Here is a 17,960-nt window from a genome sequence, read left to right as displayed (position 1 = left end):
CAGCATGCGTTGATCTAACATAAGTTAAGAAATTTCATGATGTAATTCTTGGGTAATCTCTTCTGTGACTAAGTGTTGTATTTCTTTCTTTTTTTTTTTTCTTCAGGTGTGCCCCTAAACCAATCATAAAACCTACTCTCTACTGTGCTAGGATGCAAGATCAATGGAGTGAGACTGAAGAGAATTACATCCTTCCAAAGACAGAAAAGGGATTTTGAGATACTCGTGTGACTACTTCACAAGACAGGATATGAAGAAACAGAGCATGCTTCATCTTTGAGACTAAACCCTTGCTACTCCTGTCACACGAACTTAAGAGATAAGTGAGAGGGTGATATTAATAACGGACTAAATAGTCGTCATCACAGTTAATCTGCATTAAATTATATCAGTGTAATTATGAAAATGGGACAAATTGCAATATTTCTTCTGCACATGCATCTGCTGCTCGGAGTCGGAAGCTCCTTGGTTACTCACTCCATGCCCTGGAGAGTGCCCTGCCCTCACCAGTGTGTCTGCCAAATTAAGCCCTGGTACTCTCCCCAGTCTGTGTACAGAGAGGCTCCTACAGTAGACTGCAATGACCTGCTACTTATCCAGCTGCCCACTTCCCTCCCTCAAGAGACACAAACCCTCCGGCTGCAAAGTAACCTCATCAGTTCTGTCGACCAGAGTGAACTCCAGGGCCTTGTCAATCTGACAGAGTTGGATCTCTCCCATAACAGCTTTACCAGTACCCGCAACCTGAGGATAACTGACCTGCCAGCTCTTCTCAGCCTACACATGGAGGAAAACCAGCTGAGACACCTCCCAGAAGCAGCTTTCTTCGGTCTCCCTAGCTTGCAGGAGTTGTACCTCAATCACAACAGGCTTCGAAGCATTTCCCCTGGGGCCTTCAAGGGTCTGGATAAACTTCTAAGGCTTCATCTCAACTCTAATCGATTGGTTGTAATTGACCGGCGTTGGTTCCATGCTTTGCCACAATTGGAGGTTCTCATGATTGGTGGAAACCCTGTGGACACTATTCAGGACCTAAATTTTAAACCGCTGAGCTCTTTGCGCAGTCTAGTCCTGGCAGGCATGGGCTTGCGTGAGATCTCAGAGCGAGCTCTAGAGGGGCTTCAAAATTTGGAAAGCATTAGCTTTTATGATAACCATCTAGTAAAAGTTCCAAAAGCGGCATTGCAAAAGTTGCCGGGTCTAAAGTTCCTTGACTTAAACAAGAATCCCATTCAGCTTGTGCAGAGGGGAGACTTTCAAAATATGCTTCACCTGAAAGAGCTTGGCTTAAACAACATGGAAGAATTGATTTCTATTGAGCACTCAGCAATGGAAAACTTGCCTGAACTGACTAAACTGGAGATCACAAACAATCCTCGACTCTCCTATATCCACCCCCAGGCCTTTCAAAAGTTGTTGAGTATGGAAAGTCTAATGCTGAACAGTAATGCCTTGAGTGCCCTACATAGCCAGACAGTAAGGTCACTGCCCAGCCTTCAAGAAATCAGCTTGCACACCAATCCCATTCGCTGTGACTGCCTGATCCGCTGGGTGGGAGCCGACAATGACAAGCCGGTCCGTTTCATTGAGCCTCAATCCACATTCTGCTCTGAGCCTCCTGAGCTGAAAGCCCGACGAGTTAAAGAAGTCTCATTCAGAGAGATGGCAGACAGCTGCCTGCCATTGATTGCCCCAAGCACATTCCCCTCTTACATTGAAGTCCAAAATGGAGACAACATAGCCTTGCACTGTCGGGCACTGGCAGAGCCAGAGCCAAATATCTACTGGGTCATTCCCCAAGGTGTGAGATTGACTCCATCCAGCAGCTATGGGCGTTATCAGGTTCTCACAGAAGGCACGTTAGAGATTTTTGGAGTCACTGCTGAAGAGGCCGGATTCTACACTTGTGTTGCGCAGAACCTAGTGGGAGCTGATACTAGAAGCTTAACTCTACAGGTGGAGGGAGGTGACCTGCTTCGTGCAAGTACTCAAAAGACAGAGAACAGCTTTAAAGTTCAGGATGTCAAGGAAAGGTATGCCTTACTAACCTGGCAAGCAAGCCGTAACGTCCCTGCTGCACATTTATCATGGGTGTCCAATGGCAGTCTGGATGCCCATCATAGGCACAGCACCCGAATTCTAGCTGGCACCAGGAAATTCAACCTAACCCATCTGCTACCAGGCACTCATTACAAAGTTTGTCTACACATGGGGCCAAATGACACCTCGTGTGTCCATCTAAGGACCAAGGAGGTGTCCATGCCAGATCCTTTACCAGACCTGACCCCAGCTGTCCTGCTGGCAGTTTCAGCTCTGCTCCTTTTATTTGCAGCCAGAGCATGTCATGGGGGAGCCTCATTCGGTTGGAAGGACCAAATGCTGGAGCTTGAGAAACCCCACACCACCATTCTGACCCAGGAGCCGAAGGCTTTCGTGACTCCTACAGTACTAGTAAAGCACCTGAATCACCTGGATCCAGACAAAGTCCTATCAGACAGCAAAGGGAAAGACCTCAGAAATGCTTCACTGGGGCAAGATGCTCGGGGGCTAACAAAAGAGGCATGCTGAGCAGAATAAAGAATTCAAGAAGGACGGACAAGAAAAAAATCCATGGAGTATAAGTTTCACAAAGCTCACTTTACCAATCTGACATTCAAAACCACAGAGTTCTGAAAAATAAAAAAACAGACATTTAAGTGGCAAACCCGCTTCACATAACAGTTTCAAAGTATAGTATAAAAACAAAACAAAAAAAGAAAGAAATGAAAAAAGATATTTGTATTTATTTTATAACAAAAAACATTCATCAAATATATGTATATTAAAAGCATTTGTTCATATATCCACATACAGTATATCAAACTAGGACACTAAAGCTGTGCTCCCAATCATAAATAAGTTCATATAGAGTCTGTTTATATGCAACCTCCCAACTTCACGAGTCCGTGTCACAACAGGCTAAATGGTGGTAGAAAGATAAGCACTTATATATTTTTAATACTGAAGAAGAGACTGACTTGACACAGGAAAGCATTGAACACAAATATCAAGGAAGCCTCTAAAGAACTCAAGAAGACAGAATTGAAGTCTTCTGAAATGCATTCTGCAGGCTGCGGGCAACAAATCACTTTTTGTTTTTGTGGTGAAAAACCCAACTGACTGATCTCAAAGCAAGCATTATGAAAAGAGCTGATATAAAGAGAGGTGTCTTAAATGTTGTATAACTAATGTTGTATGTACTCTCTTTAACAGTGTGTTAAATTGTGCTTTGTACAAGGACCCCAAGAGAATGCTCCTAAGTTAAGACCATCCCAGAAAAATGTTATGCTTTTATGCATAAAAGAAAAATCTTTTTCTTCCTCAAAGATGAGCCGCTCTATATATCTGACAGGGGCCACAAACTTATGACCTAAAATGCTCAGAATGGGATGTTTGCCTATTTTGGTCCCCTTGTTCCTGAAATATGACAGACCCTTGCTTAGAAAAACAATTCAAGTGAACAGACGTTCTAGTTTTGATGGACGTACTGCCTAGACATATGTGTCGGCCTCTTTGTTCAGACATGTCAAAAAGAAGAGAGGGTCATGGAGAAAGCCTGTGGAACAGCCCCATGATGCCATCCTTTCTGGCAAAGACGGCAAACATTTGATGACAGGAAAGAAGTTCACGTCTACATGCACACAGTTTTGTACAAAGCAAGCACGTCAGAGCTCCCATCTCTTTCAGTACTGATGAAAAGTGCGGGTCCTCTCGAGATGCTAATGGGACAATACTTCATGGAAAGATAGTGCCAACTCTTCTTTCTGTAAAAAGGAAAAAAAATGGGCTTTTCCTGAAAACAGTTTGTCAGGTGAATATTCAGCGAACAGCACATGAGCTCTGCTCTGACTGCTGGACAGCTAATGAGAGACAGACCCAGTGAAAGAGGGGTCAGAGGACACCAGTGTGCTCCTCTTTTATCCGGGAAAGGAAATAAAGCAGCACTGGTGATTGTGAAATGTTCTCGTATGTTCTCAACTATGGGGAAATCCATTTTTTAAAGGCTGTCATTTTACGGTAATTTGTGTGCTTTGATTTGTATTTGATTTTTTAAGTTTGTGGTTGATGTGCCCTCCTGTTTCAGTGATTCTCTCTCTTTAACTTGACCGTCTTGTCCTCAAATTGTTTTTCTTTTATTATTGTTTGTTGCTCATTGGTCTTTTCCCCACCCCAAAGCTGTACATAAGTCAATCTGAATTTCCTATTCAACATACCACTTTCTGAAATAATTTAGATGACTGTGTGTTAAATTCTATTTTGAGCTATTATTAAAACATTTTGGACTGATCTCCAGGTTTGATCGATTGCAGGACACCAAGTGTTTACATGCATTTCAGTCAGTCTAAAGCAATAATTCCTCTAAAATGTCATAAACATCTGCCACTAAGTCTGTTTTTAGCAAAATCTCAAGACACGCAATTTGCCCAGTATGTATACACCTTAAACAGACTACAAATTAGCCTCAGCATTTTGCGATTCATCAATTTTTCACTGTGCATAAAGATTCTTGATGGTATGGACATCATAGATCACCCACAATGCATATAAACTTTAATTCATGCTCTTCCTTAATCAGGGTCTTGAATTATGTTTCCTTCTGTTGTTGTGCTATTGGTCCAAAAGGGGCATAATTTCATAGAACTGCCTTAGAGTTAACTGGAGCAACACATCCTCCAATTATAATGAAAACAAATATTCATCCTTTTGAGATGGAGTCACCACAACGAGTTACTCCAGTTTCTAGATATTTGAAAACAGCCCTCTGCTTCTTTAATTTGTGGAGAAAAAAGCCTCAGGCTGGTGATGCTCTTCCTCTCAGCAGCAAATGGTATATCCATCCCCCAGTACTCCCCCTCCAGTGCCCTCCTTACATACTTCACAATTAAAGATCCTGTTGTCTAAAAACAGTAACTTTGAGAGAGTGATTGGTGCCTGAAGAGAAAAAAAGAGTGAAGAGAGAGACACGCAAGTTTGGGAGGGGGCAGTGAATTGAAGGCAACATAATAGTGTTATGCTTCTCCATGGAAATCATACATAATTGTGAACAACTATAATTGCACATTACAGTTATTTTAAGGAATATCGAAAGTGGGTCGGAAGGGTTCTGTTTCATAACACTTAATGCCATCCTTCACACTCAAGTGGACCCTCTAGAATCTATCAAGCTTGGAAATGCCAAACTATAAGGCTCAATGCACCACTGAACCGTATCTTTGCCATTTAATGGAGGGGAAAAAAATACATTTTTACAGTGCAAGATCAAAGGAATATTAAAACCAAGCAAGCTCAACTACAACACTATTGCGGCATCTATAGTCAAAGTGCATAAATGGTAGATTTGCTGAATAACGATTTAATAAATGACCTTCTCAATTCAATTTCCTGATCAATGAGAGAAAGAAGTAGTCTTGATTTCATTGCCTCAAGCTTGAAATCGGTTTATTTGGTTTCAGCCCAAATCAAAAAAACATAATTCACTATTAAATGGTACACTAGTCACCTGATATAATGTGACATTTGACTATTATTGGCTCAATCATTAAGATTGATTTAACTTGATTTTACTGAAATAAAAATACCACACTGACAAAAGGAAATGTTCTATTGAAAGAAATATAGAGTCCCTGTGATGCACGAGCTGTTGGGTTTACATTGATGAAATAATTGCCTTAATGAGGATACAGCTGCTTTATAATGGGCATTCTGTACAAAAACTTCACAGTTGAGGAAACATTACTCACTTATTGACGAACCAGCGGGCACTGCTGGTTAAATAATCATGAAGCAGTAGCACCATCAAAGCACCCAGGCGCTGCCTGAAAATGACTGTCCATCAATCTCTGCACAGATAAAGTGGCCAACTATAGAGAAGAAAAAAAAGTTCTTTAAACAGGATAGTTACACACACACAAATAACAACAGAGTGACTTAACAATTGTTGTTTTTTGGATTTGATATACAAAGTAAAGAAAAGAACAGCATTTATTTGAAACCAATTTTTGATCAATTCATCAAAAATAATGTATACCTGATGAAATTTAAATATTAATTTCTAAATTTGGCAAAATAAAAAAACCTAACCCCAAAATGTAAGTATTGTATAAACAGTACCAGCCCATGACAGCAAGCTGGCTTATGGCAATACTTCTTGCAATAGTGCACACACTATTCACCTAAAACCTTTTTTTCAATGCAATTCGGACTACATCTAGTGAAAAATACACCCTAACCTCAGTCGCTCAAGACAAGACCAGCAGGAATTTAAACATCCTGTTGCTCTCTTTTTCCATTCCTTAAAAGTGTTCCCATTTTTAAAGCCTGGAAGCAGTTTTGTGGAACGATGATAGAAAAATTGATTGTGAAATCTATTTAGTGTGGCTATCGATTTCCCCATAAGGGGAAGGAAGGCAGACCGTGTGAGTAAGATAATGGAATATGGAACGGGGGAGCAGGAGCCCAGAAATGGGAAGTGACACTGGTTAATGGAGTAGAACTGGGCTGTTTTAGGTGGGGTATGAGAGTGTGTGCACATACATCCGTGTGAGAGGTCCCCACAGCTATAATAACACTCCACAGTTTGCTCTGCATTTCAACTCACCCATTTCAAAAGGGCATCTGATGCAAACAATTAATTTTGGCCATTATTAATGCAATCTATTGTCGTTCCAAATCAGTCAGCTTTTATTTACCCAAAGCAAACAAAATGAGCCAGTCACTGTTTTTATCTAGGAAAACTTGTGTTTTAAGCAACACAACTGTTTTCAGCACTGATAATAAGTAATGTATCAAATGAGGATCAAATACTATATATATTGAAGGTTCATGTCACACCGAAGAACCGCTGCGGAAAATTGAATTGAATTACATTTTACAATATATTAAATTAAATTATACTGCAATTAAATATATGCAGCCTTGGTGAGCATACTGGGCCCTAAGTTTTAGTAGCATATGTGAAAGGTAGATTCACTGTTATAAAATCACCAGACATCTTACAAATCCTGCTTCACATCCTTGGACAGACACAGATATTGGAAAGGAAGGAAAGTCAGTTTGGAAGAAAGGCTCAGAGCAGTGAAAAAACACAATATTGATGAAACAATGAACAGCTAGACAGAACCAAACACATCGCTGCTACAAAAGTGACTGTCACTTCATTGAAAATCATTCACAGTTATTTAAATAGTCTGGCCATAACTACTGTATAATAAGTGAAAACAATGAGCTGTCATTCCTCCTGTGTGACGGGTCTATGACTCATTGCACATGCAGAGCTAAGCTGTGCCATTAGCAGTCAATGCATCAAGCTATTTCAGGATTTCTAATAAGTATTTATCATTGGGAGAATCTTACTTAATGAAATTCATTGTCTCTGAATACATGACGGCAATGGATGAATATTTCAGCCTGGTTACACCAGGGAAAGAAAAAAAAGAGAGAGGAAGAAGAAGAAGAAAAAATGCAATAACCTGAAATTGCTAGCAGGCAACCTGGACACATGTGGTCAAATCATTCCTTCATGCATTGTCAAAACCAGTTTCTCAATCAACACATCTTTTGTACAGCTATATACTGTAAATGAAAGCAAAGAGAAAACATAAATATGTCAGTCTGGTGCCTACACAAACTAAAACTGTCAGAGTAAACGGCATATTAAGGTGGAGAAGTATAAATAAACCGTAGAAAGACAGAAGAACAATAATCACAATCAATCAATTTTTTTCTTCACAAGATCAAAAAGCATGACAAATGCAAAGAACATGTAAAACTGAAGCTTGAAATACTGAGGGCATTTAATGGTCACGTCCTTCGACGAGGACATTGAGCTGTTTATGTGTAGACCCCTCAGTGACCAGCTACTGTCAGTTTAACAGATCTAACCTGATGGTAGGCCCATTACTGTGAAGACCTGAGATGGTGAGAGATTAGAGGTGTGATTAGAGGAAGAACCCAATTATCCCTCAGCATGAGACTGACCCCCAGAGATACTTCCGTTATTGATTTCAAATTACATCACTGCGTCTTCCATTGGACAAGCCTGATGGACAGAAACAAGCTGAATATCATGTATACTTCACATTATCAGACACACATTAAGCACATGAACAATGGATTTAATATGCGTTATGAACAAACTGGCTTTTATATGATGAGAATACACTATTTAAATAAAGGAGGGCTTTTCAAAAGATACAAAGAGCAAAGTCAAAGGCAGCAAAGCAGATTTCAAACGATTCGTTGCGAAACGGAAAAGGCTGTTACTGCCTCCTTGTGGTAGAAAGAAAAAGTAAACGTACCTTGTTTCTTTGGTAACGTGAAATGACAGTCACAATTGGTGCAAAAGTCATTGAGTTATAAACGGTGGAAATACTGCAATGAAGCTGCAAGTAAAACTGAACAAACAGCATTTATTCCCATTGATTACATTACTTATTTTACAGTAAAAAAAAAAACAAAAAAAAAACAACAACAACAACAACTGTTCAGATTAATCTGAACAGAAACCAGGTTTGGATAAAAAAGCAAACAAACAAAACCCACCAAATAGACTTCATTTTATAATTGCACTGGCTTAGGATGAATTTGTTCTGTGAGGCATATAATGGCAGTGAAACAGCAGTGTTTGTACCACACACAAAAATTCAAGCTAAATTTAGATTGACATCCTCAAAATGTTAAATAATATCAATTATTAGAAAAAAAAGCAAAGCTAGTCCTTTTTGTTTACTGTGTTTGAAAGCTCTTTCCACATCTAATGGCTGAGGACAATAGATTTTCTTTCCAAATAGTCTACAATTGCTTTGCTTAATACACAACAGAGACCGAATCCACTTTGTTATGGGAAACAACACAGTGCTAAGAAAAGCAGAGGACAAAAAACCCCTAAAATCCCATACAACTTTGGTGAATTTTACTTAACGCAGCCAAAAACACAGATGACCATTTTGAAATAAAAAAAATATGGTAGTATGGTAGACTTTTTTAAAAATACCTTTCAATAAATGCCACTTAACCTAGCAGTTCCTTAACCTTCATAAAACAGGCACATGTGTGGATGAGAGGCAAAATCCTGAACAGACAGAGCACAACTGTCCTCAAATAATACACAAAATCTGTTCAGGTATAGAAAAACAAACAATGGAAGGAAAGAACTGAGCATCTTCAGCAACCAAAGAAAGAGTTGGAAGTGAAAACCATGGCCATTGGCACAACTACTCTTTTCTATTGTAGCTCCCATATATGAAAAGTTTAATACTTTACATTTGTAATACAATTGGATCTCACACTATAGCACAGGAATGACATGTGACTGGTCATCCCATTTGATCTCATCAACCAAAACTAAGTTTATAAATAAATAAATATTCCCATATCATCTGCTTAAAGCAACTGTCTAAAGGAAAACTCTTTACCATGCGTACGAAATATCACGCAGGAATGACTCCTAGAGCTTTAGTCTTTAAGTGCCTGAAATCTGCAAGAGGGAAAAATGTAAAATGACATTCTATACTTCTTACAAAAAAAAAAAAAAGTTGTCAAGTACATTGAAAGCACTAATAGCACACTGTCTGGTCTGTTTAAAGTAGTAAAAACTAAGATTTGAATGGTTCATGCAGGCACAAATACTGAAGCCATGCATTTCTTAAGGGTCTATTCATATTTTTGACCCTTGATTCACAACTTCCTACTCTCAGTAGCAAATCAAGGCATGTACCCCTCTCTTTCACCTTACAGATGCTAAGCAGATGCAAGAGATCACGTTTTGTTAAGCTAACAAAACAATGGCGAACCAACAATACGAGGTCAGTTTCTTTAAATTACATTCTGTACATTATATATACTTGATTTGTACTATACAACATTAATCATCATAATAGATACACTGCACTATTACACTGATACACCGTGCATTCGTTTTAGCCCAGAAATGGTTTGTCAGTCACCCTGCCTTCTTCCATATAAGGGAACATTTATTATTAGTATGTGAGTGTGCCTTTATAATACATGCGTGCCTTTATGTTTCGGTTATGCTATGAAGGTTTTAATGACCTTCTGTATAACCTGGCCACAGCCTGGGCAAGGAGCATGAAATTTGTGCAGCCTGCGGGCACAGGGGAAACAGGTGATCAAGTGCGCGGTGCGGCCGTGGATGATGTTGCCATTCCGCGGCCGCACTCGGCACAGCTTGCAGGGTTCCAGTATGGCCTCTGGTTGGCATTCTGTCTCCATGTCCAGCGTGTCCTGGCTGTCTCCCTCTGAGCTCTCCTGTGAGTGGTGCTGGTGAACCCGGGAGGGACCCTTTCCTTTAGACGATGAGGTGGATGATGTGGGGATGTTTCTCGTGACGTGGTGTGAGGGGAGGACGACGGGGTCAGACACAGTCCTAAGGCAGTCAGGCATGTCGATTCCATCATCATCCTCCTCGTCTTCATCCCTCTCGGGACGTGAACTGCAGGCGGGGATGTCTGGCACGGAGATTGAGTGCACAAGACGAGGACAATCCTTGTACCAGTCTTTCCGCAGAGCCCAACAGCGCATACAGTACCTTTGAAGAGGGGTGTTAAATTTGCGGCACTCTGAACACTGCCACGCATCCTGCCAAAAGAAGAGGACATTTGAATAAGATATGCCTTCCATCTATGTGTAACTATGTTGGAACATAAACACAATAAATGTAAAGATGATAAATGTAAATATACACAGAGTTATTTAAATCTTACATTTAAATATTAAATTCATTATACAAAACTGTTCAAAAGTTTGGAAGTCCAGAAACGTAGCAAGGGCATCGTTAAAATAATCACTGAACATCACTGACATTGTTGAATAAGTTCGTTATTTTTGCACAGAAAAAGTATACTCGTAACTTTGTAAAATTATGGTTTAACCACTGATGTCAATGGATTATTTTAATGATGTCCGTGCTACGTTTCTGGACGTTGATTGTGGTATCATCCGTGCTGTCTATGGGAGGTTCAGAGAGCTCTCGGAATTCATCAAAAATATATTTATTTGTGTTCCAAAGATGAACGAAGGTCTTACAGGTTTGGAATGACATGAGGGTGAATAATGACAGAATTTAAATTTTTGGGTGAACTATTCCCTTAAGTAGGTGGGTCAGTATCGACATTGGCCATTTAAAAAGAGCTGGCTGATCACTAGTAATGAACAGCAAAAGTACTATTTATCTTAAAAGTATACCTGTGTGGAGATCTCTGTATCAGTGTCATCACTTAAACACTGAGAGTCATCATCCCGATCTTGCATCTGAAAGTGAAAATGAATTGCATTTAACTGGTTATGATGACACGATAATGTTAAAATGAAACAGTCAATAAAGTAAAAACATTACCTTTCTGTCATCTTTACCATCTTTCCCAGTCTCCTCTTCTTCATGTGGGGACTCCGCGTCACTACCCTGCTCCAGCACTGCCTCCTTCATCTCCACACTCACTTGCTCGCTCTCTGCCTCATTCAGGAACCAAAGATCATCTGTGGTGTCAGAAACAATGGCCGTGTCCTCGTCCTGTCCGGGAGAGAGCTGTTCCCTCAGTCTAGTTGTGTGACAGTCTCACTACAATGACTAAACTCCAATAAGCCCGAGTTTTTTTTTCTTATTTTTCTTCATGAAAATAACCATATTAATTATGTTCTGGTTATCGTGCCCTCTTACTTGATTGGTGTGAATATCCGTTGAACCGTTGCTCCGGCGAGTGTAATTACTTCGCAGGTTACCAAGAAACCACCAGGGCAACCCAGAAAGGTCCCACTCTTCTAGAGTAACATCCAGTTTTGGCCGTTTACAAGCAGACCTAGGCAAGCCGTCTGAGGAGTCTGTAAGATCAATATCTGATTTTACACTACATATTACAATGAAAAAACTGCTGGATAATAATTATAATGAATACATGGTCTAAAGTTTGTTTTCGCTGGCTAATGCTGACCTTCATCAGGATCGCGTGGCCTGCGTTGCGAGCAGCTCTGTGTTGCACCAGTGCTGGAACTACCAGCAATGAGAGCCTGTCCAGAGCTGATCAACCCACTGGAAACCTACAGGGTAAGGGAAAAAAAGGAATCAGCATACAGTAATGACATGACACACGGTAGAACAGCAGTTCCTTCACAGCAGGCGCCCGTGGGTGTGGCAACTAAAGGCCAAGTTCTCACAAGTTGTGGGAGGTGGAAAAAAATAGGACATTTCTAAAAATGTTGCTTATAATGGGTCGCAAATGATGGAGATATTAGACACCGCTGCAGCTGTAAGTGCAAATAAATTAGCAACAAACAAGTAGACACCTTGTATTTAAATTACATCTCACCAATTAACACTAGTATGTGTAATTAACATAAAAAAGCCAATCCAAAATAGCACCTTTTAAAGCTCATATTATTAGCATTAATTGCTCAAAGACTTTCTATTTAAAGGGGTCATATGATGCGATTTTAAAAATAATTATTTTGAGTAACAGAATATGTTGACATGCTTTAATGTTCAAAAGACACATTATTTTTCAAATACTGTACATTACTGTAGGTCCTCTTTGGCCCGCCTCTCTAACGCATTTTTTCGCCCTCCTTCCGACAAGTGCAGTCTGCTCTGATTGGCCAGCTGACCCAGTGAATTGTGATTGCAAGCATGTGTCAGAAATGTAACGCCATTACCATAATAGTGGAGTAAATATCAAGATGTTAGTTATAATGTTGTTATTTTCACCTTCAGTTCAAGCACGAAAGGGCAACAGAGTCCCGTGACAGACACCGTGATGATGCAGTACACAAGCCACGGTTAAGACTGTGGTGTTATGATTTCTGACAGGCTGTTCACTTCTGTGATGAGACCCTGTTCTCCTCACACACACGACGTGTTACTCTACGCTGCGCAAAACTCTGCATTTGAACAGTCAATAGCAAAAACTTGAATTAATAACAAAACATACTTAGACACTGTTTTTTTTTATTTTTTTTTATAGTGCACAGCCAGCCTTCTACGCAACATAAAACTGTTGTCCATAAAATGCGTTGCACAAATTTCGAATATTTTGGTTTTGTTCTGCTGTAAACGAATTTTAACAATTATTCATAATTGCATCTACTTCCGTAAGGCCAAAGTGCTTTTTTACTTTTGCACAGAAACACACAGCGTCTCCCTGACATGGCTGCATCAACACTACTGCGCGGCTGAAACCACGCATTCTTTCTTTGCACGCACATTTGGGCAGCATCACGCAAATTTTTCCACATCGTGCATAGACATGTGGGGGTGTGTTTGAATGAGCCATTTTAGCCTGACTTGAATCTGGATTCTCTTTTAGATAGAATAAATACTTTTGTGGGAGACTTTGACCCTTGTTACTCTGCAGATCGTATACACGCACAAACAGCTACATAACACAATCATGTGACCCCTTTAAAGTTTAGCACAAACGCATGACGGTACCAAGCACCTCCTCCAAGATTGCTTTTCCCAACTCCACCTAACTTAATTCCGCCAACTCACAACCGTAAACCGTCATGCCAATGGTGTTAAATGTGGATGGGTGTATGACAGAGGGGAAAGGGGAGAAAAGGGCCTGCGAACTGAGAAGGAAGCTGCAGTCCTTCCGAAAGAACCAACGACGCAGAGAAGGAAACTCTGAGCGACAAACAGAGACAGGTACTCTGTCCCCCAGCAGCCAGGCCCATGCTGGTGGCTTCTCCGGAAGGACCACCAGACCAAGCCGGCCGTGGGGAAGTACAGAGACGGTGCCACTCTGTACAGATACGGCTGGCGGAGACAGCTGCCGCCCTCCCCTTCATGGCAAACAGGCTACGGATCATGATGCAATTCTACACACAAAAACTGCATTGTAGCAAAAGTCTGAGCAACTACAATGTAAAGAAAAGATGTGAAAGCTTGAGAAGACAATTATGGACATTAAAGTAACACTGATTAGAGCACACATAAAAAAAAAAAATAGAAAAAAAAAACTGACATATGTAAAAGGCTGTAAGTATTGTATGCTTAAAAAGCACCAATATAAAGACCTAAATCATATTTTAACAAATAAATTAAAAAATTACAATTGATTTTGTACTAAAAAAGCCCTACACAAAGCACTTTTGTCAGCCTTTCACTTACAAAGAAATAACAAGCAATGGAATTAATCAAATTTGATTTATCATGATCAGGATTTATTTGATTTTCTGATCAATTGTTTGCCATGAAGAGGAGTAGTGGACACTGTTTCTCCTCTGCACCATGCTTTAGTTTTACCTGACCAGGATCTTCACTTGGAGACTCATTAGAATCCTTGCCGACTGAAAGATTCTTTGCTGCATCTGTATTTCAAATAAGACATAGTAACAAAACAAACAAAAGAAAAAAACCTGCCTTTTATTCACCAAGCACACCTCAGCACACTCGGCCCAAACGTAATGCCTGAATCTGTGGTGGAAAATGGTGTTTCTAATAAATATTAATATTGGTTTTAGTATTTAATCTTTTATTTAACCTAGTCAAGTATTTAATGTGAATTCAAGATTCTGTATGAAGATTACAGAGTGCACTAACCTGATAATAGATAAAATAAAATTAAAGTTTACATACCCACTTTAGCACACACATCACATCACATTCAGACACACAAACACACCTTAAAATGAAAGGTGGGGCTAATCAAAACGAAAGAATGCAAGAGAGTAAAGGGCTAAATGACAAGCATGACAAGTCAATCAAGATCATTCAAAATATGCATCTTTGGGAGATCAAATTCAAAAACAAGAAGAATGGACTTACCCGAATTATTCAAAATAAACAAATTCTTCTTCAACATCTCATACACAGGGCTGTAAAAGGCAGAAAAGAAAGACTTGTAAATACCCGATATTTGTTAATTATCTCAAGGTATTCAGAGTTAGCTGTTAAAGGGTTAATTCATCCAAAACAAAAGCACTCTTTCACCATTAACTCACTCTTATGTTGTTCTAAACTTGCATGACTTTCTCTCTTCTACAACTGACTTCCACTGTATGAATATTTGTCCAAACATTCTTTCATGTTTCACAGTAGTCAAACAGGTTTGGGTCAACATGAGAGTGAGTAAATGAATGTTAGCGCCCCCTTGTGTCAATTTGGAAACACACTAATAACTTCGCAGTTGATAATGTACATTCTCACAAGTAAACGTGTGTGCGTTTGAGTGCGTGTAATTTATATTGGTCATCAGCCAAACAACTAGCTGTCTAGATATTGTCAACAACTGAAAAACCAGACACAAATGAGACATCTTTTAAATCTCCTTTCTGGTAGTTGCGAGCTCACCTGGGGTTCTTAACAGAAAAGCTCCCCACTTCCAGTAGCTCTCCAAGTGGGTCATCTTGACAGTGGACAATGTGCTGTCTCTGTTTGTCATACAGCTCCTTCATCATGATGTACTGCCCCAGGTAGTGCATGACCTAATTAAAAAGACCGCTATTATTAAATGTACCGCATCAAGCTGTTCAAATTCTTACCCAAAGCATGTGTCAATACACAGAGGTCAGCTCATAAACCCTCCTCACCTCCTTCAGGGTAAACACTTCCTCCTGAGCACCTGCTACTCTCAGGATCTGCAGCAGAGGAGCTCTGGGGTGGACCTGCGCAATCAAAAACCAGGCTATGATATCTTGCTCACGATCTTGAAAGTATATAAAGTAAGAGTAATTTGGTAGCAATATTTTAAAATAAAAATTTACTGACTGCAGAAACTATTTCCTGTCTGAATTATCCATACATATTTATTTGAAAAAACCATGTTAAAATGTAAATGCCAAATCTGATATAACAGGCTTGTGAAGCAATGTTTATTTGTTCATCATTCAATAAACATTATATTGCACTATATGCTTGTCCCCACAATTAAAATACTTCAAATAGCATCTTAATTCATATTATTATAAAGATGGAGACAATGGATAATCATATGCAATTTATATGTATTAAAGTCTCATTGATTTCATCAGGATTTCCCCTGAGATTTTGGGCCTCTGAATCTTTGTTGTTGGTGTTTTTTGTTTTGTTTTTTATGAGTAAGAGCTCCTCTTACTACCTAGGCCTGACATATCAAATAAGACAAAACATGTGCATTTACTTTTTAGAAATATATTGTCTGTTCAACAAACAGTTCCACTTCTTAAAACAACAACAATAAGGATTTTTCTTTTTAACGTTTCATACATCATGCTTTACACTGGGGTAAATGAACTACATGAAACCGTAAGAATGAGAGTTAATATATAGCAAAAATGCATATTTATTGCTCACCTGGGCCCCTTCCCCTGGAAGAGTCCTGCATGAAGAGCTTGACCCCGTTAACTGAGATGATGATGATGACAATGAGGTCATGATTGACTTAAGAACTGTGAGGAAACACATTTGTTTTATTTAACGTTATACCAACAAAGGGCTGTCTTTCAAAACCTAGTGAGCTGTCTACCTAGACATCATACATCATAGTTGTCGTTCAGATCGAGCTCCATAGAAATAAAATACAAGTTAATAATATATACACACACACAATACACGCGAGTGCTAAATATGATAAAATGGGAGAAAAAGATAAATAATGCTAGTGTAAGTTAACGTTATTTTCCCGAGGCCGTCATAATGTAGCCGTCGGCTAACTACAAAAAATATATATATTATATTCAATTTCACGCGCACAGGACACGTTGGAGACGAAAATGACTTTACTTACCATTGTCCTAGTTCTTAAATTTGGATAATAAAATAAACTGAGATAGCTGGCAGGATTAATTTAAATTCTCCGAGGTTGAAACGAGGATGCTAGGCTAACTTGCGCGAGCTATCAGCGTGCTACATTTAGAAGCACAAGAGGCGTTATTGTTTAAACTAGACCTAGCGTGATTGTGTTGGTAGTGCATTCACACTCACCGTGTTATCTGTGAACGATTACATGGTTTCCAGTTATTAACGAATCGAAATTTGCGTAAAGAAAGGGAGAGGTGTGTGGGTTTTTTGAACAGTTGCAGTCAGTTGAAGTTGACGTGGTATATGTCGTCATCGGTGTTGCCAGATCTTACGCAGTTCTCTTTTTTTGTCTAACGGGGGCGCTATAATTACCTTTATTGCAATTCCCTACAGAATCTTGTAGATTACAATCTGCTACTAGACGGATGTCCTGTTACTTCCTCTACAGTCAAAAATCTGGGTGTTATATTAGACAGCAACTTGTCTTTTGAAAATCATATTTCCCATGTTACAAAAACTGTATTCTTCCATCTTAGAAACATTGCCAAGCTACGAAACAGAAAAGCTTGTTCATGCATTTATGACCTCTAGACTGGACTATTTTATGCACTTCTTGGTGGTTGTCCTGCTTCTTCAATAAACAAGCTACAGGTAGTCCAAAATGCACCAGCTAGAGTCCTTACCAGGTCAAGAAAATATGATCATATATTACCCCAATTTTACAGTCTCTGCACTGGCTACCTATTAAGTTCAGTATCAGTTACAAATTATTATTACTTACCTATAAAGCCCTAAATGGTTTAGCTCCTGCATACCTTCCAAGCTACAAACCATCACACTCCCTAAGGTCACAAAACGCTGGACTTTTGGTAGTTCCTAGGATAGCAAAGTCCACTAAAGGAGGTAGAGCTTTTTCACACTTGGCTCCCAAACTCTGGAATAGCCTTCCTGATAATGTTCGGGGTTCAGACACACTCTCTCGGTTTAAATCTAGATTAAAAACGCATCTCTTTTGCCAAGCATTTGAATAATGTATCTCTTAAATTTTGAGTGTAGTTGCATCTGATCAAATGCACATTTTTATTCTTTAGCTTGGGTTAATTAATTTTACTTTGTTGGATCCCATGGTTGATTTACATCCCGTGGTAACTAGGATTTACACAAGCTCCAGTCTGAATCCAGAACACAAGAG

The 17,960-nt window shown here is 39.5% G+C and overlaps 2 protein-coding genes across 4 annotated transcripts in view; one reads left to right on the top strand and one right to left on the bottom strand.

Annotated features, from left to right (window-relative positions):
- The window catches only part of LOC127967884 (leucine-rich repeat neuronal protein 2-like), a 39,383-nt gene extending 35,056 nt beyond the window's left edge, over positions 1–4,327 (top strand). The window contains exon 2 of the mRNA XM_052568641.1: positions 107–4,327. Within this exon, the coding sequence (XP_052424601.1) occupies positions 400–2,568 (2,169 nt within the window). The 5' untranslated portion in view covers positions 107–399 and the 3' untranslated portion in view covers positions 2,569–4,327. The remainder of the gene's footprint in view (positions 1–106) is intronic.
- A 4,100-nt stretch (positions 4,328–8,427) lies between these two features.
- On the bottom strand, positions 8,428–17,118 carry LOC127967885 (protein Mdm4). Of its 3 annotated transcripts, none has more exons than XM_052568642.1 (11): positions 16,952–17,118; positions 16,322–16,416; positions 15,580–15,654; positions 15,341–15,474; positions 14,816–14,865; positions 14,294–14,358; positions 11,985–12,090; positions 11,714–11,874; positions 11,393–11,581; positions 11,242–11,307; positions 8,428–10,635 (listed from the first exon to the last, which is right to left on the bottom strand). In XM_052568642.1, the coding sequence occupies exons 2-11, from the start codon at positions 16,400–16,402 to the stop codon at positions 10,066–10,068; spliced, it is 1,497 nt and encodes a 498-aa protein (XP_052424602.1). In that variant the 5' UTR covers positions 16,403–16,416; positions 16,952–17,118; the 3' UTR covers positions 8,428–10,065. The 3 variants fall into 3 exon arrangements, with proteins under 3 accessions (XP_052424602.1, XP_052424604.1, XP_052424603.1); XM_052568644.1 differs by having other exon boundaries at positions 11,393–11,566; XM_052568643.1 differs by lacking the exon at positions 16,952–17,118 and adding an exon at positions 16,755–16,918.
- Positions 17,119–17,960: the final 842 nt, after the last annotated feature.

Source organism: Carassius gibelio, chromosome B11 (assembly GCF_023724105.1).
Source record: "Carassius gibelio isolate Cgi1373 ecotype wild population from Czech Republic chromosome B11, carGib1.2-hapl.c, whole genome shotgun sequence".
NCBI classification, from domain to species: domain Eukaryota; kingdom Metazoa; phylum Chordata; class Actinopteri; order Cypriniformes; family Cyprinidae; genus Carassius; species Carassius gibelio.
Note: the sequence above shows the minus strand (reverse complement) of the source record. Positions and strands in the feature narration are given on the sequence as shown.

Coding starts and splice junctions, on each gene's coding strand:
- LOC127967885 (XM_052568642.1), bottom strand. CDS start 16,402: ATGACCTCATTGTCATCATCATCATCTCAGTTAACGGGGTCAAGCTCT. Junction 15,655..16,321: donor TTCCAGGGGAAGGGGCCCAG/GTGAGCAATAAA, acceptor TTGATTGCGCAG/GTCCACCCCAGAGCTCCTCT. Junction 12,091..14,293: donor CAAGTGAAGATCCTGGTCAG/GTAAAACTAAAG, acceptor CTTACCCTGTAG/GTTTCCAGTGGGTTGATCAG.